We start from the raw sequence: 27864 nt of genomic DNA, 5'->3' as shown, positions 1-27864 counted from the left end.
TCTAAAGTTTACAGAGGTTCAGCCTCCCTACTAATTGAAATGAGATCCTAGCTAAGAGCACACAGAGCGGGCTGATTGGCTGGCGCAGGGTGAGCAGGGCATATAAAAGGCAGCTGTAGAACATCTGGGGAGGGCCGTGGTATCATCTGTCTAGAGGCAAACCTCGGTGCTTCTCAGACAGTGCTTTTCACCATGAGTGGGTGCCCATTTTTAGGAAACAACTTTGGGTGAGTATTTACTTCTGTACTATGGTTGGGCTCTTAGAATTGCCAAATATGAACACTTTAATTTCTGAAGTTCAAGAGTATTGAAAGCTGTCACCCTTATTCCTTTATTTAATAATCTCCTTTTAACAAATTTGGTAGTGAGAGAATTGTAATGACTCATGGTATTAGTGGATTTTCTCAAGATCTATTTTTTTTTCTCATTTAATTAATCTGCAGATATGCTTTTAAAAAATTTTCTGTAGAAGGCGGTGAAGAAGACAAATCACAGACCGGCATGAACAGAGCCAGCAAAGGAGGTCTTATCTATGGGAACTATCTGCATGTAAGTGACAGAGTCCTTACAGTGTTTAGCTTCCACTGTTAGGGGCTAAATTCGCTGTTTTCTTTTTTTTTTTTTTTCCTCAGTCACCAAATAGTATTCTGGACCTAACGATATCTCTTTTCATATAACTTCATGCTTTTCCAACTTTTGTTAGAACAATTCTAGAGACTCCTCTATGAAAATTCACCTCTCCCACAAATGTACAGCAAAAGCCAGGATTGTTGCAGAATCTGGGCAGAAGAATATAAATGATAAGATAAAGGGTAGATAACTGGCAGGCATTGCACAACTTGTATAAATAAGACATAGTCACTAAATTCCAACCCAGACAATTACAAATGTATCTAGAAAAAAATTTTATCTTTTAAATCCCTTATCATAAAGTAGAAACATTGAAGGCACATGTTTTCTTGAAATCATTAGTAAATAAAAGAGGGATGTTGTAAACGAGGTATTTGGAGATTATTCTGGGATAAATATTAGCCTGCTTGTCTTCTATGTTTTTTAAGTGAAATGAATAGAGCCCTTGATCCTTCATCAATGGTTTTCTAAGGATGAGATGATAAAGAATGTTAAGATCTTAGAATGAAGTTCTTTAGGATTGAAAAGAATGGAAGATACATGTTCTACTAAGCAAGTTACTGAGCCTTTATCATACTCATTTCAAGAAATTGAAGCGATATGACTTCTCAGGGAGTGTAACAGCACTTGTTATGACAAAATCCTACCAAATATTATTTCTTCTGAAAAGAATAAAAATCATAAATTCAGCTCATGCTTTATGAGACTCATTAAGTGCTTAAAAGAAAATAAGTCAGTTCCTGAGAAGTTGGGAATTTGGGGACTTTTTCAGTATTGTATTTTACTTCTTATTAAAGTGGACAAAAACCAAGGTTTGCAATTTCAAAATCTGTCTTTCTTTCTAATCTTCTTTCTAGCTTTATTGAGATATAATTGACATATAACATACAACCTTGATGAATATCATTGTGTAAATTTAAGGTGCACAACATGGTGATTTTTACAATATGGAGGTGCACAGTCAGTGAATATACACTTATATACTGCAAAATGATTACCCCCATAGCATTATCTAACACCTGTATCACATCACATAATTACCATCTTTTTTGTAGTGAGAACATTTAAAATCTACTCTCTTAGCAACTTTCACGCATATAATACTGTATTATTAACTTAGATCACTATGCTATACAATAAGTCTTTATAACTTAATTCTTAAATCTTATAACTGGAAGCTTGTACAAAATCTCTCCTCCTTCTTTTTGTTTACAGCTAGAAAAAGTTTTGAATGCACAGGAGCTTCAAAGTGAAATAAAAGGAAATAAAATCCATGATGAACATCTTTTTATCATAACTCATCAAGGTAAGTTGCACAAAATGTTGAACAGTAACTATTCCACAGGCATTTTGCATCAACAATGAAGAAATCTATAATTCCTTTAACTTGAAGATGGTGAAAGATCAAGGAATCACTTTTGTTTGAAATGCCTAAGAGTATTTTGCAGCCATATAAATTTTCATAGGCCTCTTGCCTGGCTTTATAACAGCCTTCTTTGTTACCTCACTGCTAATTGAATCAAGTAGGACTTTAGCTTTATTCTAAATCCAAAGGGACTTTTTATCTTTCAGAATTTATGGAGAATTTGCAAACTAATATTTGCTAACATCTTTGCAAGGAAGATGTTACTATTTTTTAACTTGCAACTTAAAAAAAAAGTATTTTCAAGAAAGAGACCACTTAAATTTATTATGACTTTGTGAAGTAATCCTCATAAATCTGGTACTAAACAGTAATATAAATTTTACCTAAAATGTGCTTATCTTTTCCAGGCTTCTAATCTCTGGAGAGGAGTTTTTAATAGGAGAGTCCATGTCTGGGAGTTTAGGCAACCCTGAACTCTTCGAAATTGCTTGAAATTGCAAAATATCTTTGAAATTGCAAATTTTCATGAATATGGACTTTTAAAAGTCTGTGACCCCAAAATATTAAGATTTTTTCTAAAACAGTTGTTTTTATAACACTGTACCCTTGCTGACCAGGGAGGGCCCAGTGACTCATGCTATCCAGTGCCCCATTTGTAGACATATTTCTTTCCCTGCCAATTCTTAGAGTCTTTTCCTGAAGTGGTTGTTTGCTTCACTGACTAGCTAAAATGATCAACTCCTTGGAGTTAAAAAAAAAGAGATGGGAAATAATTGGCTTCATGTGTAATAATTGGCTCCTGTTTTATGTTTACATTTTTATTGGGGGATTATACCAAGACACATTAACAGACAAGGAACCATGGCAGAACAGCACAAATCAGGAATCAGAAAATTGTTGAGAAACCCACTTCTACCATTATAAATTGTGTGATCTTGGTCAGGTATCTTTACCAGGAATTCTTTCCATTTCCCCATCTGCAAAACGGAATTATTGTATCTTCTCATTCACAGAGGTTTTGTGAAGGTGAGATGAGGTAACGTGCATTAAGCACTCAGATGGGGTACAGCACAAAATAAACAACAGCAAGCAGTAGCTATCATGATTTGATAGGAAGACTTTCCTTCCAATCAAATCTTTGGTTACAACATGTAGTCAGTGGGTCATGGGACTAGCCACCCAAAGTAGTAGCCTGAAAAGCAGAAATGTAAATGGATCAAGGAATATTTGATTTGCTCTTTGTCCATTTATGAAAGTTAGAACCTAAAAGTCTCCTTAAAAGTAATTTAAAATTATAATTTGATTCCTTTAGTACAGAAACATAGCCTTTACCTATCTGATAGCACCAAGAAGAATGTACCAGAGATCTCTAGCACTGATTTTCTGTGCTCATTTAATGATTACTAGCGATTTAATTCATTTATTCATAGAGTGTTTATCTTTGCTAAGCACTATGCTAGGTATTGAGGGAAACAGATGAATATAGCAGTGTTAGACTAGTCATAAGCTTGTCCTTTCCATAATACTCTAGGCCACTAGAAACCACAAATTTGTCATATTCATTAAATTGAATATCACTTCTGTTTCTCCACATACCTCCAGCTTCCATATGGGAAGTTAGAATTAGATTATGTACCTAAAAGACCTAATCAATACATTTGCTGAGAGAAATCGGTGTAATAATAATGAATATAAAGCATTTCATTAACATGCCTGCCATAGAATGACAATACAAGAAGCTATGAAAACTGTATCACTAATATTTGTTTATGGCATAATAATATGGCTATATTGGCTTTTATTGACTTTTTTATTGAAGTATAGTTGATATACACTATTATATTAGTTTCAAGTATACAACACAGTGGTTCACCAGTTACCCACATTATTGAATCCTCACCCCCACTTGTTACTATCTGTCAATACAGGAAGATGTAACAGAATCACTAGTTGTATTCCCCATGCTGTGCTACCATCCCATCCCTTTGGCCAACTTATGTTATGATTGAGATTTTTGTGCCCCTTTATATCCCTGTTCCTCCCTACCGACCAACTCTAATCCTTCCCCTATGGTAACACCAGTTACTTCTCAGTGTTTATGTGTCTACAGCTATTTTATTCATTTGTTTTGTTTTGTTTTTACATTCCACAATAAGTGAAATCATATGGTATTTGTCTTTCTTCACCTAGCTTATTTAGTTTAGCATAATATTGTCACAAAAGACAGAATTTCTTCTTTATGGCTGAATAATACTCTATTGTGTATATATACCACTTCTTCTATATCCAGTCATCTACTGATGGACATTTTGATTGCTTTCTTATCTTGGTTATTGTAAATAATGTGGCAATAAACAAAGGAGTGAATATATCTTTTCAAATCAGAGATTTTGTTTTCTTTGGGTAAATTCCTAGAAGTGGAATTACTTGGTCATATGGTATTTCTATTTTTATTTTTTGGGGGACCTCCATACTGCTTTCCACAATGGCTGCACCAATTTACATTCCCACCAACAGTGCAAAAAGGTTCCTTTTTCTCTACATTCTCACCACATTTATTATTTCTTGTCTTTTGGATACTGGCCATTTTAGCTTGTGTGAGGTGATATCTCACTGTGGTTTTGATTTGCATTTCCCTGATGATTAGTGATGTGGAACATCCTTTTATGTGCCTGTTGGCCATCTGAATTTATTCTTCGGAAAAATGTCTGTTCAGGCACTATGCTCATTTTCTGATCAGATATTTGTGTTTTTGGTGTTGAGTCATATGATTTTTTTTTATATTTTGGATGTTAACCTCTTATCAGATAAGTTGTTTACCAATATATCCTCCCATACTATAGGCTGCCTTTTTGTTCTGTTAATAGTGTCCTTTGCTGTACAGAGCTTCTTAGTTTGATGTAATTCCACTTGTTCATTTTTGCTTTCATTTCCCTTGCCTAAGGAGATTCATCTAGAAAAAAAGTTGCTCATGCTTATGTTCAAGAGATTTTTGCCAATATTTTTCTTCTAAGAGTTTTATAGTTTCATGTATTATATTCAGGTCTTTAATTCAGTTCAAGTTTAATTTTATGTATGGAGTTAAATGTTAATCCAGTTTCATTCTCTTGCACATAGCTGCCAGTTTTCTGAACACCGTTTTTTGAAGATACTATCTTTTCCCCATTGTATAAGTGTGGCTTCTTTATTATGTATTGATTGACTATATAGGCACTGGTTTATATCAGGGTTCTTTATTTTGTTCCATTGATCTATGGGTCTGTTCTTGTGCCAGTACCATACTGTTTTGATCACTATAGCTTTCTAGTATTATTTGAAGTCAAGTAGTGTAATACCCCAGCTTTGTTCTTATTTCTCAAGATTGTCTGGCTATCTTAAGATTCTTTTGTAGTTCCATATGAATTTTTAGAATTGTTTGCTCTAGTTCATTGAAAAATTCCATTGGTATTTTGACAGGGTTTGTATTGAATCTGTAAATTGTTTTGGGCATGATGGACATTTTGACAGTATTACTTCTTTTTATTCATGAACATGGGATAGATTTCCATTCATTTGTGTCTTCCTTAATTCCTTTCATCAATGCCTTATAGTTTTTCAGAGTACAGGTCTTTCACCTCCTTCCTTCTGTTTATTCTTAGGTATTTTATTTATTTGAATGCAATTGTAAATGGAATTATTTTCCTGATTTCTCTTTCTGCTAGTTTGTTGTTAGTATATAGGAATCCATTGGATTTCTGTGCATTAATTTTGTATCCTGCAAGTTTGCTGAATCCATTTATTGGTTTTAATAGTTTTTCGTCTTTTGGGTTTTCTATGTATAATATCATGTCATTTGCAAATAGTGACAGTTTAACTTTTTCTTTACCAATTTGGATGTCTTTTATTTATTCATCTTGTTTGATTGCCATGGCTAGGACTTCCAGTACTATGTTGAATAAAAGTGATGAGAGTGGACGTCCTTGTCTTGTTCCTGATCTTAGAGAAAAAGATTTCAGCTTTTCACCATTGAGTAGAATGTTAGCTATGGGTTTGATCTATATGGCTTTTATTCTGTTGAGGTATATGTTGAGACATTCTGTCTATGCCCATTTTGTTGAGAGTTTTTATCATGAACAGATGTTGAGTTTTGTTAAATGCTATTTCAGCATCTATTGAGACGATCATGTGGTTCTTATCCTTTTCATTAATGTGGTATATGATATTGATTTATTTATGAATATTGTATCATCCTTGCATCCCTGGAATTAATCCCATTTTGTAATGATGTATGATACTTTTCTATATATTTTTGAATTCAGTTTGCTAATATTTTGTTAATCTTCACATCTACATTCATTAGAGATACTGCTGTATAATTTTCATTTTTTATAGTGTCTGGTTTTGGTATTAGAGTGGTGTTGGCCTCATGGAATGAGTTTGGGAGTATTCCCTCCTCTTCTGCTTTCTGTAATACTTGAAGAAGGATAGGTATTAGCTCTCCTTTAAATGTTAGGTAGAAGCTAGCTGTGAAGACGTCGGGTCCTGGCATTTTGCTTATTGGGAGTATTTTGATTACCAGTTCAATTTCATTGCTAGTAATTGGTCTGTTCAGATTTTCTGCTTCTTCCTGGGTCAGTCTTGAAGATTGTACATTTCCAGAAATTTGTCCTCTAGGTTTTCCAGTTTATTGGCATGTATTTTTTCATAGAATTCTAATAATTCTTTATATTTCTGTTGTGTCCATTGTGATTATTCCTTTTTCATTTATGATTTTGTTTGTGCCCTTTCTCTCTTTTTTTTTTGATAAGTCTGGATAGTGGTTTGCCTATTTTGTTTATCTTCCCAAAGAACCTGCTCTTGGTTTCATTGAATTTTTCTACTGTTTTATTTTCCCCTATTTTGTTTGTTTTTGTTCTGATCTTTATTATGTCCCTCCTTCTACTAACTTAGGGTTTCATTTGTCTTTTTCTAGTTTCTTTAGTTGTATATTTAGACTGTTTATTTGTGATTGTTGGCATTTATTGATTAAATGATAATTTAATATCTCTTTAGTGTGTTAATTCTATCTTTCATGTACTTATGGCCAAAGAAGCTCCCATAACTTTCCAACTGACACTGTTTTTCTCATTGCAGCTTATGAACTCTGGTTTAAGCAAATCCTCTGGGAATTAGATTCTGTTCGAGAGATCTTTCAGAATGGCCATGTGAGTTACCATGTTACAATATTGTTTTATACTTTTTTGGACAATGTTAGAAATATTGTTAATGAGAAAAATCTAACACCAAATAATAGTGGAATTACTACTTAATGGAGAAAAAAACAGCCTTTCTGAGTGTCCAAGAGTTTAGTCCTATTTTCCTGATGGCATTACTATCCTGGAGCTACACATTGCTTTAAGGATCCTTTCAATTTTCAGTTTCAGAAGCCTTGTTTAGAACTACAAAGAAGAATTTTGCTCTTAAAAAAGTTATTATAAATGATGTTAGATTGCCAGGATAGCTAATATAGATTTTATAATTAACAGACACCAGGATTATATTTTTAATGAGTACTCACTGTGGGAACATAGGAAGAATAATGAAGAAAGTGAAACAGGAAAAGAAGGAGGTTGGGAAAGAGTAGCAGGAGGAAGAAAAAGAGGAAAGAGACACAGAGGTGGGAATAAGGGAGGAAAGGATAAAGGGGATCAAGAGTGGGGAAGCAGACTGCCAAGTGACTGAAGAGGTCTGTACTGCGCTTTTTCCCTCCCACTTTCCTCCTGCTTCCACACACCTTCCAGACACAAGATACAGCCTTTGGTTCTCTGTCACTGAGCCCCTGCTCCAAGAACGGGTGGAAAACAGAGAACATCCTACACAGGCAGCCCTCTTATTATATATATGAATATAATTTCCATTTATGTCAATGGCAACTGTGACCTTCAGTAAAGAGGAGAATTATGCAGGTGTTGTTTAATCCTTACCTGAAAGTTTCCATGTTACCTTGACCTTTACTCCTTAAAGCAAACCAAAGTCTCATTTCTTAACCATCAGGTCAGGGATGAAAGGAACATGCTTAAAGTTGTTACTCGCATGCACCGTGTGACAGTGATCCTTAAACTACTTGTACAGCAGTTTTCTGTTCTGGAAACGATGACAGCCTTGGACTTCAATGACTTCAGGTGTGCAACTGTGGCTTTGTAACAATGCAGTGACATTTACCCCCTCATTTTGGTGGGTAAAAGAAGAACATGGTGGGTAAAATGACAGACCTAAGGAGTCTGTCCTACTGATACTTTGTCACTATAAGCACTTGGGAGCCTTAATCACAAACCATTTGAGATATTATTAAAAATATCTTATCACTCACTTTTACATACAAACATAACATAACCTATAAATTTCAGTTAAGCATTGTGTGCCCTGCTTTTATCCAAAAAGTATTTAGACAACTTACTCAAATGGCTAAAATTACTGATATAATATATGTAGCTAAATATTTAAAATTAAAACATTTTTAAGTTAAAAACTAAAAATAAAAGAGAAACAGGAGTGATATATATACCACTGTAATACTTCAAGAAGGATAGGTATTAGCTCTCCTTTAAATGTTAGGTAGAAGCTAGCTGTGAAGACACTGGGTCCTGGCATTTTGCTTGTTGGGAGTATTTTGATTACCAGTTCAATTTCATTGCTAGTAATTGGTCTGTTCAGATTTTCTGCTTCTTCCTGGGTCAGTCTTGAAGATTGTACATTTCCAGAAATTTGTCTTCTAGGTTGTCCATATGTGTGTCCTTTAGTGTGTTAATTGTATCTTTCATGTACTTATGGCCAAAGAGGCTCCCATAACTTTCCAACTGACACTGTTTTTCTCATTGCAGCTTATGAACTCTGGTTCATATATATATATATATATATTAAAGAATCTCATCAGCAAAAATGTCAATATGAGTTTTGGATTGAACTATAAATTTTAGTTCTACCTTTTCAAGCAGCCAAAGCCATGCATATGTAAAGAAAAAAGTTTTTTCATATCAATATTTGAAAGGAAATTTTTTTAAGAACACCTGGTGCATTTAATGGTGTGATAGGCAGGGTCTCCAACATGTTTGACAATCAAAGAAATGCAGTAAAATTCCTCTGTGTGAAGGATTTAAAAAATTGAACTCTTAGTATCAATTAGATGAAGACATTTATAAAAATGTAAACATTTGGGTTATTGTGTGGGGTGAGAGTAATTACATTTTTGATCATCTATTTTGTAGTAGGCAAAATACTAGGTAATGAGATCAATGATAAATCATAAAATGTAAGTTTTAGAAGGGATCAAATAATATTTATAAAAATCTTTTAGCACTATTGAATGAAAAATATTGCTCAATGTCCCCCCTGTCTTTATCTTTGGAAAAATTTAATACACATATATATGATATATATTTATACACACACACACACATGACGGCATCTCACAAACTATATAAACATTCCAACAAAATTGACTGACCAACAGTAATAATGATGCTCAGTATCTCATTTTCCTTATTTCAGAAAGGCCAAAACTGTAGGTCCTTCTCTAGGCAGTTGTGTATCTGTATTCTTGGCGATATCTAGAAGAGTAAAACTGACAACCTCTCACACTAGAAGGAATCATTACGGTGACTTATAATGTCAATCCATCTCCCTGTCTCTTCTTCTCCCTTCCCCCATTTATTCTCAAAGAGAGTACTTATCTCCAGCGTCAGGCTTCCAGAGTTTGCAATTCCGACTGTTAGAAAACAAGATAGGTGTCCTTCAGAGTCTGAGAGTCCCTTACAACAGAAGACATTATCGTGATAACTTCAGAGGAGAAGAGAATGAACTGCTACTTAAGTCCGAGCAGGAAAAAACACTTTTGCAACTAGTAGAGGTACATGCTCAACTACTATTTCTAAAGTCTAACTCAATATATTTTACTAATTTAGCTTCTACTAAATCAGTATTTAAAACTCATAGTAAAGTTTGGTCACATTCATTGTAACTAAAAAAAGAAAAAAATTATAACAATATACTTAAACTGGTAAATTCAACTAATTGAAATATTTAAAATAGTAAGAACTCTCTTGAGAATTTCAGAAATGTTTATATAATCAATTATTTAGTATTTGAAAACCTTACCTTATAAAAACAATTCTTTTAAACATCCCTAGTACGCAACATTTAATTAGTTGATTTTTAAACTAAGTGTGGTTAATTATTCAATAAGGTTTATTTCTTTAAAATATTCTGTAATTGAAAAGTTTCAACAGTTGTAAATTTTTTTTAAAACTAAATTACTTATAGTATACCCTTCAGAATTTCTTCTCTTCATATCTTAATTCCACACAGACCTATAAATAACTGAGGAATCATTGATTTAGAATTGGTTATGATAATTATATGTATTTAAATTTATATTTATTATAATCATAAACTACACTTGTTCATAAGTGAATTAGATTCACAAATGAGGATTATATGGTCTTTATTTTCTTCACAAAGGCTTTTCCTTTGCAAATTAAACCTTTCTTTTAGTGAATTATACTCTGTGCACTAATCTCCTTGGTATTGTAAATGTGGACTTAGGTTAATATATTGTACCTAATGCTATACAACAGCTTAAAGATAGGGAGAGAAAAAAGCACACAGCTAATTTCAAAAACTTTTTCAAATTCAAACCTATTCAAAGCTATTTTAATCTATTCAAGAATAGGTTAAATGAAATATACAGAAATGCATGAATTTGGTTTTATTTCTACATTAAATTCCTTCAGTTCCTAAGATGAAGTATTTAGAGAGTAAACTGGAAGCTTCAACAAAATATTTAGATATTTTCATAGATTTATAAGGAAAATTTGGGTTTCTATAATATATTTCTTAAAAAATAAAAAATAAGGATTGTTAATATGATTACCTTAAAGATTAAGAAATGAAATAGACCATTTTTTAAATGAAGAAAATTATGGGGAGGAGAAAATATTTATACACAAAAGGACTTATGACATGTTTTGAAAATCATTGAATCTTCCTGTTTCAAGTTTATAAATGTTAGTTACAATTTTTTACATATTTTAAATTATATAACACATTCACTTAAGAAATAATATTTACTTAAGGCATGGCTGGAAAGAACACCAGGCTTAGAGCCACATGGATTTAACTTCTGGGGAAAGTTTGAAAAAAACATTGTCGAAGGCCTAGAAGAAGAATTCAGAAGGATTCAGGTATTTATGACACCATAAGTCACTATATGTTTCCTACAGAAGTATTGGTGATTACAGTTAACCGTTCTCTACTTCTCTCTTAAACTTTCATTATTATATTCTTTTTCTCTCACCAATGAATCTGCTTGGAATATATTATATGGTTGATTTAATTTTATTAATGCACAATAAAAATTAAAGTTTCATTGTAGGCAAGGTTTTGCCTTTAATAAGCAAATTAGATTAATAGGTCTTTTTCATTTCTATTGAAAATTTCATATTATCACCGATTCTAGACAAAAGTAAGCTCACAAAAGACCAATCAAGTTAATGTATTTAGCCAAATAAGTTTCCCTTGGCTCTTACATATTCGCTGGGTCCTTCCTATTGGCTCTCAGATAATGTCATTCCTTTCTTTTAAATAAATACTGTTGATGCTCAGTTCCCTCAAATAACAGTCCTCTCATCCTCTCTTCATGACTAAATTTCCTGAAAGAGTTATTTCAATTCTTTATCTTGAGGGGCTTATCAGGTAGTGCTTATGGCAGGGACTTGGAAGTCATACTACATGAGTTCAAATCCTGCCTTCACTTCTTAATAACAATGTGACATTGAACTCCTTTTATTTAACCTCTCATTGCTTCATTTTCATCATTACTAAAATAGAAAATAAAAGTATATATCATATAGGATTATTATGAGCTTAAATTAGATAAACATTTTTAAAGTGTTTATACCAGTAATTAGCATAATTAATCTCCCATCTAATCCTTAACCCAATTCAATACTAATTACTACTTACTCTTTCTTAAGAATTTTTCCTTTGTATGTGGTACACAAAATTCTGTCTTCATCTAACTCTATGGCTTTTATTTCTCTATCTTCTTAACAGGCTTATTTTTCTCTCTCAGACCAATAAATAGCAGTTTCATGATCCATTAGTGTAGATCCTTTTTATTATTTCTCTGTAGCCTTTCAATAGATGAACTCAGTTATACCCAATGTTTCAATATCCCTTTATATGCCAACAATTCTCAAACTTTTCTCCCTAGCTTAGATATGTCCTTAAATTTCAGATCATAAACTTAACATCCCCCTTTATATTTTATATTGAGAGGACACATGATAAGACCAAATTGAAAAAGATTTCACTTTCTTCCAGTCTGGTATAATTTTGGTCGTCTCTAAGTTGAAGAAATTTTCTCCTATAAACCATCTAATTCATCAGGTAATACACATACAATTGATCCTTGGCATCTCCCTCTGTCTCAAACACTTAAGGCTATTACCAAATCATGCCAATTTTACCTTTAAATAGCTCTCAAATATCTCCCTTTAATGTACTACTTCCTATCAAGTGCAAATTGCCATTATTTTCCACACGGACTAGATTAATAGTCTCTCAACTATTTTATATGCCTCTTCCATATGGCTCTGTTCCAATTTATTCTCCATACTGCAGTTTGAACAATCTTTTCAAAAAGCAAATCTGATCACATTTTCCTTTTGCATAAAACTCTTTGATGTCTCCCATTGTTTTCAAGAAAAAGATAAAAATCCTTAACATTAGTCTTCAGGTGTTTCAGGATCATATGTGGTCCGACCATACTGAATTTCCTTGAAGCTGAATTTAGTTCTTAGAATTTACCACCACAGAGTCTTCTCATGTGTTATCTATGGGCTCAGAATGTTCTTTCCCAGGTAACTCCTTCCCATTCTTTAGGTCCTGACTGAAGGAAAACTTCAGGAAGGTCTTCCCTGACCTCTTTACTACTATAAATTATCATGGCACTGTACTGCTCCTGTATACTACTGTCCATGGTTGCAATTTAATGCTCAGGTGATTATTTGTTCAGTGTCTTATTTCCACCAGATAATATACTACATGAGATCAGGGGACTCAATTTTTGTTCACAATTTTATCTCTATCATCTTAGCATGCTTTTTCCTGAATAAGTGAGTAATTAATTGGCAATAATGTGCACATAAGTTCTTACCATACAGTATGGATGCTCTGAGGAATTGAAGATAATTGGGATAGCTAATTTTTACTCCAGCACGTTGTAAATCAAGCATGTGTTGTTGGCATAAAGTATAAATTTCCTTAAATGAATCAATAGATATCAAATGAATAAAAACATATAGGAAATTATATTTAAAGAATACAATACTGAATACTGAATTTCAGTAGAGCTCATATTTTTTCTGACTCGGAGTTCTTAACTTTTCCTAAGTAAAATTACTTTACTTCCTGCATTAAATAATTGTTGTCTAAAATTAGATCATTATTGACCACTTGTATTTACCTCCAGTTTTGCCCATCTGAGCCCACTTCTCACAATGTTTATGAAGAGAATATCTGAGATCAACAAATCATTAAAATCAAGTGAAAGGATAGAACCAGTGAGTTTAAGAAAGATCCCTTCTCAGAAGGTGTAATTTCCAAATTTTAATATTAGATGATATGGTTAATATTCCAAGTACACCCTTTCTGAATCTTGCAAGTCCTTTTCTCACAAGCAATGTTTTTCTAAAATAAGAATCTATTCTCCTATTAATATTAATACAGTGTTTTTCCCAAAGGCTAAAGAAGAGTCAGAGGAAAAAGAGGAACAAATGGCTGAATTTCAGAAACAAAAAGAGGTGTTACTCTCCTTGTTTGATGAGAAGCGTCATGAACATCTCCTTAGTAAAGGGAGGTATTTTAATTCTAAGGTTCCTTCCCCTGGAATGTATTTTTGCAAGATCAAATTTTCAAACCATATTTGGGGGACATAAAATGAAAACTGTTATTCCACTCACAGAAACAAGGGCTCAGATAATGTTATCTTTGATAACCCTATATGAATAGCCTTAACCAAGTTTATCTCAAAGACGTAAGTAGAAACTTTCACAGTATGTGTTAGACCTGAGGATTACCAAGATAAATTGAATATGGTTTTTCAAGTAGTTCACAGCCTAATAGGGGCAGAAATGAAGACACTCAGTGTAGCTGTAAATCCTACAGTAATGGTAGGAGAGGGAAAGTATAACTATTGTGGAGGCTAGGGTGGCTTGGCAGAGGAAATCAGTTTCCCAAGCAGACCAGGAAGGGCACACATTAAGACTACTGTCATAATTACTATTGATCTATTTATTATCTGAAACTAATTGACCCATATTATCAATACCTTGGTTTTCTTATCTCTTTTCTTTTTGAAATGTTTGTGTTCACTTTTGGTAAAACTTCTGCTATAAAATACCTATACATTTTTTGGAACTAGGCATAACAGAAGTAAAAATTGAGTTTTGTAACACAAATACAAGGCATAGCAATATATGTAGAATGAAATCTATAAGCTTAAAGGCTGTTACCTGTTTTCTATAAAACCTTCATAAAGAATAACAAAATCTTGTTTTCCTGCAGATAAAGTATTTCATATGAGCACACGTATGAGATTTTAAATAATGGTTGTATCCCTTGAAGCCAAGTGATTTTAAGTAATTTAAGTAATCTTAAGTGAATTAGAGAACATTACTTTCAAATGAAATTTGGAATGAACTTTTTAAAAAGTAAGTCGTATACTATTTACTTGAAAAATAGTATACAATAGAACACTATCATGTAAGTTAAGTATTTTCTATATCAGGTTTTACTAACATGATCTTTAAAGTGTGTATATATTTTAGTTTGTCTTTTAAAATCCAGTGTTAAAGTAATGTTTTGTATGATAGTTTTCCAAATTCAAGCTAAGGGACAACAATTTTAAACTAAAACATTGTTTTCTAAAATCATGTAACAATGACTTAAGGTGATGATGACAAGTTAATATAAGACTTCTCAGATTACCTATTAAGTTAAAAGTTCCTATGTATCTTGCAGGTGAGAGACGACTGTCCTACCGAGCACTTCAGGGGGCCTTGATGATATATTTTTACAGGTAAAAGTAAATCCAGAGAAGAGAAGCAGAAGTTAAAATTGAGGAGTGGATACAGCTACTATGTCAAGTTCAAAGATTATAAATTGCAATTGCAGTTTTAAAAAGTCATTAAGTTTTAGAGGAAAGCTTAGAAGATAATTGTGATGTTTCATGAGTTTTTTTAATAGTAAAACTTTATCTGTGTAGTGAATACAAAAATTAAGAAAATATACCCACATACATACACATTAATCAAATATCTTTTTATTAAATTCCACAAAATATTGTTAGTTTAAAGGTCCTAAAGGGCCAAAGTTTAATCTACCTCAGTCATGAAATGTGTTCTATCATTAAACATTTGTATTATTTTGCTTTTAAAATGAAAAAAATATATGATAAAGTAAAAATGCCTTATAAATTGTTCTCCTTAATTAGCAATTTCAAGTAAAATAGCTTTCACTCTCTAAAGTATGAAATGTCCATTTACACCTATGCCATGTGTATGAAGGGTCCACTTTATGCTCCATGATTTAAATGTGTCAGACAGTGGGTAGCAATTTAGCAAAAACAAAAACAAAAATCTATGTTTACTGGATGTCCTACTTATTTAATTTTTTAATCCTCTCAAATCTGTTTCTTCAGAATGGCAGTATAAACAAAATCTTTAAACTCACCTCATTAACTCTTACTGAATATATGCCACTCAAGCTTATGCATCCTAAACAGAAAAGCACCAAGAAAGCCAAAAGATTAGATGGAGAAATATATCAGAGGAAATAAAAAACCTTTGCTTTTATGGTTTAGTGTCTTTCTGTAAAAAAAGGTTTTGGCTATTACTAGCTGGAAAATTTAAGATAGTGTGTATATCTGCCGTTTAATAAGAATTGATATTAGGTGTGACTGGCTGGTTAGTGTATTACATGGAATATTCTAGACTCTTCAAGCAAATGCTGTAAATTGAGTGGTAGTATCCCGATTTTTGAACTGAAGAAACTGAGTGTAATCTAGAGCTGCCACAGCTCCTAAGAAGCAAAGTCGACATTTGTTTCCAAGGTTTACAGATTTTAGAACTTATATTTTTTCTAATACACTGGATTTGCTGAATAAATTTGTTATTATTTCTCCTTTAGGGAAGAGCCTAGATTCCAGATCCCTTTTCAGCTTCTAACTTCTCTTATGGACATAGACACACTCATGACCAAATGGAGATGTAAGTCCTTCCTGCCATCTCTGACCCTATAAACCTTCCCTGCCAACTGTCCCTTTACGCATTTACTCCTTCTGTCTGGCCTCATTCTCACTCTCTCTTTTCTTTTTTCCTTTGTGAGTTGTTTTTATTTAAATCAGATGGATAATTACTCTCTCCCAGGGCACTTAATCCAGTATACAGAGCAGGTACAGTGCCCAGAGCCCACAGAATGAAAATGAAAATGAAGATGAAAAGTGTTTTATTTGATAATTAGAAGGAAAAAATGAACTGTAGGTCAAAGAAAATGTTTTAATATATAACTGTAATTTATTCATCATTTATGTACAGTGATTTATTCTTTATGCCAATGCAATTTTAAAACATGACTTAATAGTTTTTTTTTTTTTTGAGAGGGCATCTCTCATATTTATTGATCAAATGGTTGTTAACAACAATAAAATTCAGTATAGGGGGGTCAACACTCAATGTACAATCATTAATCCATCTCAAGCCTAATTCTCGTCAGTCTCCAATCTTCTGAAGCACAACGAACAAGTTCTTACATGGTGAACGAATTCTTACATAGTGAATAAATTCTTACATGGTGAACAGTACAAGGGCAGTCATCACAGAAACTTTCGGTTTTGATCATGCAATATGACCTATAAACAATCAGGTCAAATATGAATATTCGTTTGATTTTTGTACTTGATTTATATGTTGATCCCACATTTCTCCTATTATTATTATTATTTTTATTTTTAATAAAATGCTGAAGTGGTAGGTAGATGCAAGATAAAGGTAGAAAACATAGTTTAGTGCTGTAAGAAGGCAAATGTAGATGATCAGATGATCAGGTGTGTGCCTATGGACTAAGTATTAATCCAGGCTAGACAAGGGCAGCAAGACATCCACAGATGCAGAAGATTTCTCTCAAAGCAGGGGGGGGTGAGGTTCTGAGCCTCACCTCTGTTGATCCCCAAATTCTCACCTGATGGCCCCCCTGCGACTGTGCCTGTCTTAGGTTGTTCCTCCCTTGAGGAATCTTACCCGTCTCTGGCTAACCAGTCATCTTCCGGGGCCATACAGGGAAATGTAAAGTTGGTAAGTGAGAGAGAAGCCATATTGTTTGCAAAGGTTAGCTTTTTACTTCTTTGCAGATTTATGCCCTGTGGCTTCTATGCCCAGCACTTGTCTCGAGGTATCTTACCACCTGGAGGAATTATGATACTCGGTAAATTCGATATGAGGCACGAATTCTATTTAAGGGTTGTAATTAGGAAGGAAGAAGAAAAGCTATAGATGTAGCATATGAAGGAAACTTGGGAGGATTGATTATTTCTTTGACATATCTTCTTGTATAGTACCTTAAGTATGTATAGGTTTTAAACTACTAACTAATTTGCACACACATATTAACATAATAGGAATACGGTGACATAAACAAAGCAAATCTATAATTACCATCCATCTCCAGTGAAGCCAAGAAAACCATTTAGGCACCCTAGGATTTTGTGAAAATTTATCTATGATATGATGGATATTGTCCAACTGTACTTGAACCATCAGACAAATTAAAGCAGCCCATTTCTGGGATCTGTTCACATCCCATATGTTCTTTTAACCATAGTCTATAGTCATGAGATTTTGGAGTGCTACAACTTGCACCCCTCCCAACTCCTGGTTGAGTTCCAACAGTACAGATCCGGTCAAATTCGTTGTCTCACTGTATGCACATGCCAGCCTAGACATCTCCCTCCTCATTCTTATGGCAAGTCCAGGTGACGGTGGGCTGGATGCAGCCACAACCGCAGCATCGTCCGGATCCCTGTGGAGGCTTTTTGATGATCATCCCCCGGTACAAGTCCTCCAGAGAGTGCTGATGCCGGAAGCTCCTCCTCATATCGTATCTTAGTTCATTTTCTGGGTATCCAAGCTAGGCCTTGATCTTCTGCGTAGAAACAAACAGACCCTTTGCCCACACTTTGACATGCCCTCTATACCACTGTGCAGAACTCATTGGAGGTCAGCACACAGAAACTGCTTTTTTTTTTTTTTTTTTAATTAAGAGAAAGGAATATTATCAAAAAAGAGTACCTCCATAGCTGATCATCTGACACCCTTTAAGTGATCAACATTAAGGATATTTAAAGCATGCGTTGATCTTTGATTTACCAATAGTTTTATCCTGTTAAGGAGTAATCCCCCTTTTCTTTCTTTCTTTCTTTTTTTTTTTTTTTAAATTTTTAATCTACACTTACATGAAGAATACTATGTTTACTATGCTCTCCCCTATATCAGGTCCCCCCTAACAACCACATTACGGTTACTGTCCATCAGCTTAGCAAAATGTTGTAGAGTCACTACTTGTCCTCTCTGTGTTGTGCAGCTCACCCTCCCCATGCTCCCTCCCCCCCATGCATGCTAATCTTAATACCCCCCTTCTTCTTCCCCCCCCTTGTCCCTCCCTGCCCACCCATCCTCCCCAGTTCCTTTCCCTTTGGTACCTGTTAGTCCATTTTTGGGTTCTGTAATTCTGCTGCTGCTTTGTTCCTTCAGTTTTTCCTTTGTTCCTATACTCCTCAGATGAGTGAAATCATTTGGTATTTCTCTTTCTCCGCTTGGCTTATTTCACTGAGCATAATACTCTCCAGCTCCATCCATGTTGCTGCAAATGGTTGGATTTTTCCACTTCTTATGGCTGAGTAGTATTCCATTGTGTATATGTACCACATCTTCTTTATCCATTCATCTACCGATGGACATTTAGGTTGCTTCCAATTCTTGGCTATTGTAAATAGTGCTGCGATAAACATAGGAGTGCATCTGTCTTTCTCAAACTTGATTGCTGCGTTCTTAGGGTAAATTCCTAGGAGTGGAATTCCTGGGTCAAATGGTAGGTCTGTTTTGAGCATTTTGATGCACCTCCATACTGCTTTCCACAATGGTTGAACTAATTTACATTCCCACCAGCAGTGTAGGAGGGTTCCCCTTTCTCCACAGCCTCGCCAACATTTGTTGTTGTTTGTCTTTTGGATGGCAGCTATCCTTACTGGTGTGAGGTGATACCTCATTGTAGTTTTAATTTGCATTTCTCTGATAATTAGCGATGTGGAGCATCTTTTCATGTGTCTCTTGGCCATCTGTATTTCTTTTTTGGAGAACTGTCTGTTCAGTTCCTCTGCCCATTTTTTAATTGGGTTATTTGTTTTTTGTTTGTTGAGGCGTGTGAGCTCTTTATATATTCTGGACGTCAAGCCTTTATCGGATCTGTCATTTTCAAATATATTCTCCCATACTGTAGGGTTCCTTTTTGTTCTATTGATGGTGTCTTACGCTGTACAGAAGCTTTTCAGCTTAATGTAGTCCCACTTGCTCATTTTTGCTGTTGTTTTCCTTGCCCGGGGAGATATGTTCAAGAAGAGATCACTCATGTTTATGTCTAAGAGGTTTTTGCCTATGTTTTTTTCCAAGAGTTTAATGGTTTCATGACTTACATTCAGGTCTTTGATCCATTTTGAGTTTACCTTTGTATATGGGGTTAGACAATGGTCCAGTTTCATTCTCCTACATGTAGCTGTCCAGTTTTGCCAGCACCATCTGTTGAAGAGACTGTCATTTTGCCATTGTATGTCCATGGCTCCTTTATCAAATATTAATTGACCATATATGTTTGGGTTAATTTCTGGGGTCTCTAATCTGTTCCACTGGTCTGTGGCTCTGTTCTTGTGCCAGTACCAAATTGTCTTGATTACTATGGCTTTGTAGTAGAGCTTGAAGTTGGGGAGTGAGATCCCCCCTACTTTATTCTTCTTTTTCAGGATTGCTTTGGCTATTCGGGGTCTTTGGTGTTTCCATATGAATTTTTGAATTATTTGTTCCAATTCATAGAAGAATGTTGCTGGTAATTTGAGAGGGATTGCATCAAATCTGTATATTGCTTTGGGCAGGATGGCCATTTTGACGATATTAATTCTTCCTAACCATGAGCATGGGATGAGTTTCCATTTATTAGTGTCCCCTTTAATTTCTCTTAAGAGTGACTTGTAGTTTTCAGAGTATAAGTCTTTCACTTCTTTGGTTAGGTTTATTCCTAGGTATTTTATTCTTTTTGATGCAATTGTGAATGGAGTTGTTTTCCTGATTTCTGTCTCTATTGGTTCATTGTTAGTGTATAGGAAAGCTACAGATTTCTGTGTGTTAATTTTGTATCCTGCAACTTTGCTGTATTCCGATATCAGTTCTAGTAGTTTTGGAGTGGAGTCTTTAGGGTTTTTTATGTACAGTATCATATCATCTGCAAATAGTGACAGTTTAACTTCCTCTTTACCAATCTGGATTCCTTGTATTTCTTTGTTTTGTCTGATTGCCGTGGCTAGGACCTCCAGTACTATGTTAAATAACAGTGGGGAGAGTGGGCATCCCTGTCTGGTTCCCGATCTCAGTGGAAATGCTTTCAGCTTCTCGCTGTTCAGTATAATGCTGGCTGTGGGTTTATCATATATGGCCTTTATTATGTTGAGGTACTTGCCCTCTATTCCCATTTTGCTGAGAGTTTTTATCATGAATGGATGTTGAATTTTGTCAAATGCTTTTTCAGCATCTATGGAGATGATCATGTGGTTTTTGTCTTTCTTTTTGTTGATGTGGTGGATGATGTTGATGGATTTTCGAATGTTGTACCATCCTTGCATCCCTGGGATGAACCCCACTTGGTCATGGTGTATGATCCTTTTGATATACTGTTGAATTCTGTTTGCTAATATTTTATTGAGTATTTTTGCATCTACATTCATCAGAGATATTGGTCTGTAATTTTCTTTTTTGGTGGGGTCTTTTCCTGGTTTTGGTATTAGGGTGATGTTGGCTTCATAGAATGAGTTTGGGAGTATTCCCTCTTCTTCTATTTTGTGGAACACTTTAAGGAGAATGGGTATTATGTCTTCTCTGTGTGTCTGATAAAATTCCGAGGTAAATCCGTCCGGCCCCGGGGTTTTGTTCTTGGGTAGTTTTTTGATTACTGTTTCAATTTCTTTGCTTGTAATTGGTTTGTTTAACTTTTGTGTTTCTTCCTTGGTCAGTCTTGGGAGGTTGTATTTTTCTAGGAAGTTGTCCATTTCTTCTAGGTTTTCCAGCTTGTTGGCATATAGGTTTTCATAGTAGTCTTTAATAATTCTTTGTATTTCTGTGGAGTCTGTCGTGATTTTTCCATTCTCATTTCTGATTATGTTGATTTGTGTTGACTCTCTTTTTCTCTTAATAAGTTGGGCTAGAGGCTTATCTATTTTGTTTATTTTCTCAAAGAACCAGCTCTTGGTTTCGTTGATTTTTGCTATTGTTTTATTCTTCTCAATTTTGTTTATTTCTTCTCTGATCTTTATTATGTCCCTCCTTCTGCTGACTTTAGGCCTCATTTGTTCTTCTTTTTCCAGTTTTAATAATTGTGATGTTAGACTATTCATTTGGGATTGTTCTTCCTTCTTCAAGTGTGCCTGGATTGCTATATACTTTCCTCTTAAGACTGCTTTCGCTGCATCCCACAGAAGTTGGGGCTTAGTGTTGTTGTTGTCATTTGTTTCTATATATTCCTTGATCTCTATTTTGATTTGTTCATTGATCCATTGATTATTTAGTAGCATGTTGTTAAGCCTCCATGTGTTTGTGAGCCTTTTTGTTTTCTTTGTAGAATTTATTTCTACTTTCATACCTTTGTGGTCTGAAAAACTGGTTGGTAGAATTTCAATATTTTGGAATTTACTGAGGCTCTTTTTGTGAGCTAGTATGTGGTCTATTCTGGAGAATGTTCCATGTGCACTTGAGAAGAATGTATATCCTGTTGCTTTTGGATGTAGAGTTCTATAGATGTCTATTAGGTCCATCTGTTCTAGTTTGTTGTTCAGTGCCTGTGTGTCTTTACTTATTTTCTGCCTGGTGGATCTATCCTTTGGGGTGAGTGGTGTGTTGAAGTCTCCTACAATGAATGCATTGCAGTCTATTTCCCTCTTTAGTTCTGTTAGTATTTGCTTCACATATGCTGGTGCTCCTGTATTGGGTGCATATATATTTAGAATGGTTATATCCTCTTGTTGGACTGAGCCCTTTATCATTATGTAGTGGCCTTCTTTATCTCTTGTTACTTTCTTTGTTTTGAAGTCTATTTTGTCTGATATTAGTACTGCAACCCCTGCTTTCTTCTCACTGTTGTTTGCCTGAAATATGTTTTTCCATCCCTTGACTTTTTGTCTATGCTTATCTTTGGGTTTAATGTGAGTTTCTTGTAAGCAGCATATAGATGGGTCTTGCTTTTTTATCCATTCTATTACTCTATGTCTTTTGATTGGTGCATTAAGTCCATTTACATTTAGGGTGACTATTGAGAGATATGTACTTATTGCCATTTCAGGCTTTAGATTCGTGGTTACCAAAGGTTCAAGGTTAGCTTCTTTAGTATCTTACTGCCTAACTTAGCTCGCTTATTGAGCTGTTATATACACTGTCTGGAGATTCTTTTCTTCTCTCCCTTCTTATTCCTCCTCCTCCATTCTTCATATGTTGTGTGTTTTGTTCTGTGCTCTTTTTAGGGGTGGTCCCATCTAGAGCAGTCCCTGTAGGATGCCCTGTAGAGGTGGTTTGTGGGAAGCAAATTCCCTCAGCTTTTGCTTGTCTGGGAATTGTTTGATCCCACCATCATATTTAAATGATAGTCGTGCTGGATACAGTATCCTTGGTTCAAGGCCCTTCTGTTTCATTGCATTAAGTATATCATGCCATTCTCTTCTGGCCTGTAGGGTTTCTGTTGAGAAGTCTGATGTTAGCCTGATTGGTTTTCCTTTATAGGTGACCTTTTTCTCTCTAGCTGCCTTTAAAACTCTTTCCTTGTCCTTGATCCTTGCCATTTTAATTACTATGTGTCTTGGTGTTGTCCTCCTTGGATCCTTTCTGTTGGGGGTTCTGTGTAATTCCATGGTCTGTTCGATTATTTCCTCCCCCAGTTTGGGGAAGTTTTCAGCAATTATTTCTTCAAAGACACTTTCTATCCCTTTTCCTCTTTCTTCCTCTTCTGGTATCCCTATAATACGAATGTTATTCCTTTTGTATTGGTCACATATTTCTCTTAGTGTTGTTTCATTCCTGGAGATCCTTTTATCTCTCTCTATGTCAGCTTGTATACGTTCCTGTTCTCTGGCTTCTATTCCTTCAATGGCCTCTTGCATCTTATCCATTCTGCTTATAAATCCTTCCAGGGATTGTTTCACTTCTGTGATCTCTTTCCTGACATCTGTGATCTCCTTCCGGACTTTATCCCACTGCTCTTGCATTTTTCTCTGCATCTCATCCCACTGCTCTTGCATTTTTCTCTGCATCTCATCCCATTGCTCTTGCATTTTTCTCTGCATCTCTGTCAGCATGTTCATGATTTTTATTTTGAATTCTTTTTCAGGAGGACTAGTTAGGTCTATCTCCTTCTCAGGTGTTGTCTCTGTGATCTTTGTCTGCCTGTAGTTTTGCCTTTTCATGGTGATAGAGATAGTTTGCAGAGCTGGTACAAGTGACCGCTGGAAGAGCTTCCCTTCTTGTTGGTTTGTAGCCTTTTCCTGGCATAATAGCGACCTCTAGTTGCTTGTGCTGGGCAGCTGTGAGCAGACAGGGCTTCTGCTTCCTGCCCAGTTGCTTTGGGGTTTATCTCCGCTCTTGCTGTGGGCTTGGCCTGGCTGGGGCTGTTCCTCCAAAATGGTGGAGCCCCGTTGGAGGGGGAACGGCCAGGAGGCTATTTATCTCCGTAAGGGGCCTCTGTGCTCCCTGCTGCCCAGGGGGTTAGAGTGCCCAGAGATCCCCAGATTCCCTGCCTCTGGTCTAAGTGACCTGTCCTGCCCCTTTAAGACTTCCAAAAAGCACTCTCCAAACCAAAACAACAACAGCAACAATGAGAGAGGGAACAGAAAGAAAGAAAAAAAAAAAAAAAAAAGGAAAAAACAAGCGATTTTTTTTTTTTTTTTTTTTTTGTCCTCAGGTGCCGGTACCAGGCACCCGCTCACTGGTCCTGTTGCCCTGTCTCCCTAGCACCAGGGTCCCTGTCCTTTCAAGGCTTCCAAAAAGCACCCACCCACCGGTCCCGCAGGGAAGGAACGCTCGATATTCTTTGTCCTCAGGCACTGGTCCCAGGCACCCGCTCACCAGTCCCGCCGCCCTGCCTCCCTAGCACCGGGGTCCCTGTCCCTTCAAGGCTTCAAAAAAGAGAGAAAAAAAGGGGAAAAACGCGCGATTTCTTCCGTCCTCAGGTGCCAGTCTCAGGCACCCACCCACCGGTCCCACAGAGAAAAACGTGGGATATTCTTTGTCCTCAGGCGCCGGTCCCAGGCACCTGCTCACCGGTCCTGCCACCCTGCCTCCCTAGCACCGGGGTCCCCGTCCCTTCAAGGCTTCCAAAAAGCGCTCGCCAAAAAGAGAAAAAAAAAAGGGGAAAAACGCGCGACCTCCTCCGTCCTCAGGCACCGGTCTCAGGCACCTGCCCGCCGGTCCCGCAGGGAGAAACGCGGGATATTCTTTGTCCTCCAGCGCCGTTCCCAGGCACCTGCTCACTGGTCCCGCCACCCTGCCTCCCCAGCAATGGGGGCCCGTCCCTCTAAGGCTTCCAAAAAGCGCTCGCCAAAAAAAAAAAAAAACCCGCTCTGGTTTCTCTCCACCCGCCGGGAGCCAGGGGGAGGGGCGCTCGGGTCCCGCCGGGCCGGGGCTTGTATCTTACCCCCTTCGCAAGGCGCTGGGTTCTTGCAGGTGTGGATGTGGTCTGGATATTGTCCTGTGTCCTGTGGTCTCTATTTTAGGAAGATTTTTCTTTGTTATATTTTCATAGCTCTATGTGTTTTGGGGAGGAGATTTCCACTGCTGTACTCACGCCGCCATCCTGGCTCCACCCCACCTTAATAGTTTTTTTTAATGGAGGAAGGGTCCCATAAATGCAAAAGTGGCCAGGGCTCATGAAAGTCGTACTGTGGCCCTGCTCTCCCCTACTGTGTGCACAGGCTAAATGTAATGATAGATGGAGTCAAATGCATGTAGCCTGAAACCACTGGGGTGCCAGGCAACCTACTCTTCTCATCTGACACTCAAACATGAACCTTCCATATGGCTAAGTGATAAGGTGTGAGCCTTTTCTCAGAAGCAATAATCATTACCAATTCCTTGTTTTTAGAACATTGTGGTACTAGTGGCATAAAAATACTCAGTTAATTTGTGTGTTTGCCTAGATAACCATGTGTGCATGGTGCACCGAATGCTGGGCAGCAAAGCTGGCACTGGGGGGTCCTCGGGCTATCAGTACCTGCGCTCAACAGTGAGGTAATAGAGGGAACTGCACCGTTTTATTTTGGTGAAAGTCACTAACTCCTTGTCTTTCCATATATATGTTATCTGGGAAAAGTCATTTGTACTTGCTCTTGTCTAAACTGTTAACAGCACATTTGTAGTTAGAGTAAGGTATTTCTATTACAAACTTTGGAGGTCATTCTAAAAATCCTTTGATCTGGAAGTTCATCATTTTGATTCTGTGTTGAGAAAGGGTGTGGTACCAATGGCTGCATGACTTGTTGGGACATGAAGAAGTTAATCCAGGTAGAAATATTTTCAACTTATTCTGGCCTAAGTTTGGACAAGCCTAAAACAGTTATCATTAAGTTCATTATATTCTCTTGGCCAGATGAATGACACAATTAAAAAATATTTCCTTGTTTCCAGATATGGCTCTATTTTCTGTACTATAAAAGAACTACAACCATCTACTCCAGAGAGTACCCTTTTCCTACTGTTTACAAGGAAAGAGGGTGAATATTTATTGAATACTTTAAATATACTAGAGAGATTTCTAAGACATTGTGTTCTTATTTAATATTCATTCACAAAATTATACATACATGAATCAATATATCTGAAAACTAGGAAACTTCTAAGACCCCTTTTGAAAGGAGAATCAGCTCAAGCAGAAATGAGATGTTTGCATTTAGTCTCCAAATTCTTTATAGCACATTTTTTTCATCCCTATTCTTTACTATCAGACTGTTATAAAATGCAAAGATTCAATTTTTCATCATTTATTATTTATTTCTTCATTTTCTATGGGAATAAACTCTAGATCAAATGATTTTTTAAAAGCATTAGTTTGAATTTCACAATCATTACATATTTTCTCTTTGCCTGGGAACAAATTCTGCAAGCATGGAACAGTAAATGACTGTCTGTACAAAATAAGCACACACACAGTAGGTGGTGGGAACAATGAACACAAACAGTATTTTTAATATGTCATTATCTCATTCAATTTTCACAAAGGCAGGGCCAGAGGAAGGGATTGTATTTTTTATTTTAGAGTTAGAAATCAAGACACTGAGGCTTAGAAAACTGATAAAAAATCACATGACTTACAAAGTCACAGAACAGGATTTGAACCCAACTTTGACTTCAAAGGCAAATACCCTTCTTTCATAAAACTGCGACAGTTAAAATGAGTTGACTCACACAAAAACAATTTTAAATGTGAAAACTTTGAATCCAAGATGGCTTTTCAATTTATTAATTCATTCATATCAGTCCCATGGTAGCTAATTTGCTGGTGGGAAATATTTTCCATTGAACAACTAGGAACTCTGTATTGTGTACATTTTTGTTTTGCATATTATCCTTTAAAAGTTAGAAATAAGAACATAGCTTTATCTTTATGATGGTAGAATGACAATAGTAAGACTCTAGGATTTTTAATCTGGACTAGCCTGGTCAGGAACAATGTAAAAGAGAACGGTTTTATGGGCATAAACTTTGGATATAGAAATGAAAATGAGGCAATCTTAATACTAATACTATTTAATATAATATAAATGATATATGTAACATGCAATATGGAAATATTGAATACCAATTTTTTCTGGCAAAATATTTGAAAAATGAAAATTTTCAATGCAAATTTTTAAGTAATTCATGTCAATAAATCTATAACATCTGTTTATATGTATTTTTCCAGTGACAGGTACAAGGTATTTGTAGATTTATTTAATCTTTCAACGTATCTGGTTCCCCGACACTGGATACCGAAGATGAACCCAATTATTCATAAATTCCTTTACATGGCTGAATATTGTGACAGTTCTTACTTCAGTAGTGATGAATCAGATTGAAATCATCTGCAAAAATCTACGAAGAAAATCCATTTCTTAGTCTGTATTTTTAAGAACTTTTCTATGACTTTTCATGAATACACAGAGTCCTAATGTAGTATATGTGTATATATATGTATATATAGTTAAACACTGTGGTGCTCTGACTCAATCCTGGAAATAACTTTATTATCTCATTTTCTATGATGATGTAAGACTAAAAAGAAATTACTTCAATTAAACTGTAACATTGTACATAGTTTTCCTATTAAAATCTCAATGCTCTCTGATATTTACCTTAATGTAACCTTTAATGCAATCACTACCTAATTGTTTCACACCTTATAAGCTTGTAAACTGCAGTTATTTCAAATATTTTATGCAATAAAATGTGTCACTGTATAAATACTTATTTTATCAAAATTTTAAAAAAATAATAAAAATTAGCTTCTATTTGTTAGGA

At 35.5% G+C, this 27864-nt stretch overlaps 1 protein-coding gene across 3 annotated transcripts; it reads left to right on the top strand.

Annotated features, from left to right (window-relative positions):
• TDO2 (tryptophan 2,3-dioxygenase) lies at nt 1-27864 on the top strand. Of its 3 annotated transcripts, none has more exons than XM_073232539.1 (12): nt 21-227; nt 444-549; nt 1846-1936; nt 7109-7179; nt 8009-8136; nt 9674-9860; nt 11086-11193; nt 13756-13868; nt 15036-15092; nt 16202-16281; nt 25506-25596; nt 27269-27864. In XM_073232539.1, exons 1-12 carry the CDS (start codon nt 193-195, stop codon nt 27420-27422), a joined length of 1221 nt encoding a protein of 406 aa, XP_073088640.1. In that variant the 5' UTR covers nt 21-192; the 3' UTR covers nt 27423-27864. The 3 variants fall into 3 exon arrangements, with proteins under 3 accessions (XP_073088642.1, XP_073088640.1, XP_073088641.1); XM_073232540.1 differs by having other exon boundaries at nt 22-227; nt 470-549; XM_073232541.1 differs by lacking the exon at nt 25506-25596 and having other exon boundaries at nt 1-227.

This window comes from Manis javanica, chromosome 3 (assembly GCF_040802235.1).
Source record: "Manis javanica isolate MJ-LG chromosome 3, MJ_LKY, whole genome shotgun sequence".
Taxonomy (NCBI): domain Eukaryota; kingdom Metazoa; phylum Chordata; class Mammalia; order Pholidota; family Manidae; genus Manis; species Manis javanica.
Note: the sequence above shows the minus strand (reverse complement) of the source record. Positions and strands in the feature narration are given on the sequence as shown.

Excerpts from the sequence above, each read along its gene's own strand:
- TDO2 (XM_073232539.1), top strand. The coding sequence starts at position 193 with ATGAGTGGGTGCCCATTTTTAGGAAACAACTTTGG. Across the intron at positions 8,137-9,673 it reads TTGGACTTCAATGACTTCAG|AGAGTACTTATCTCCAGCGT; the intron begins GTGTGCAACTGT and ends TTATTCTCAAAG. Across the intron at positions 11,194-13,755 it reads AAGAATTCAGAAGGATTCAG|GCTAAAGAAGAGTCAGAGGA; the intron begins GTATTTATGACA and ends TTTTTCCCAAAG.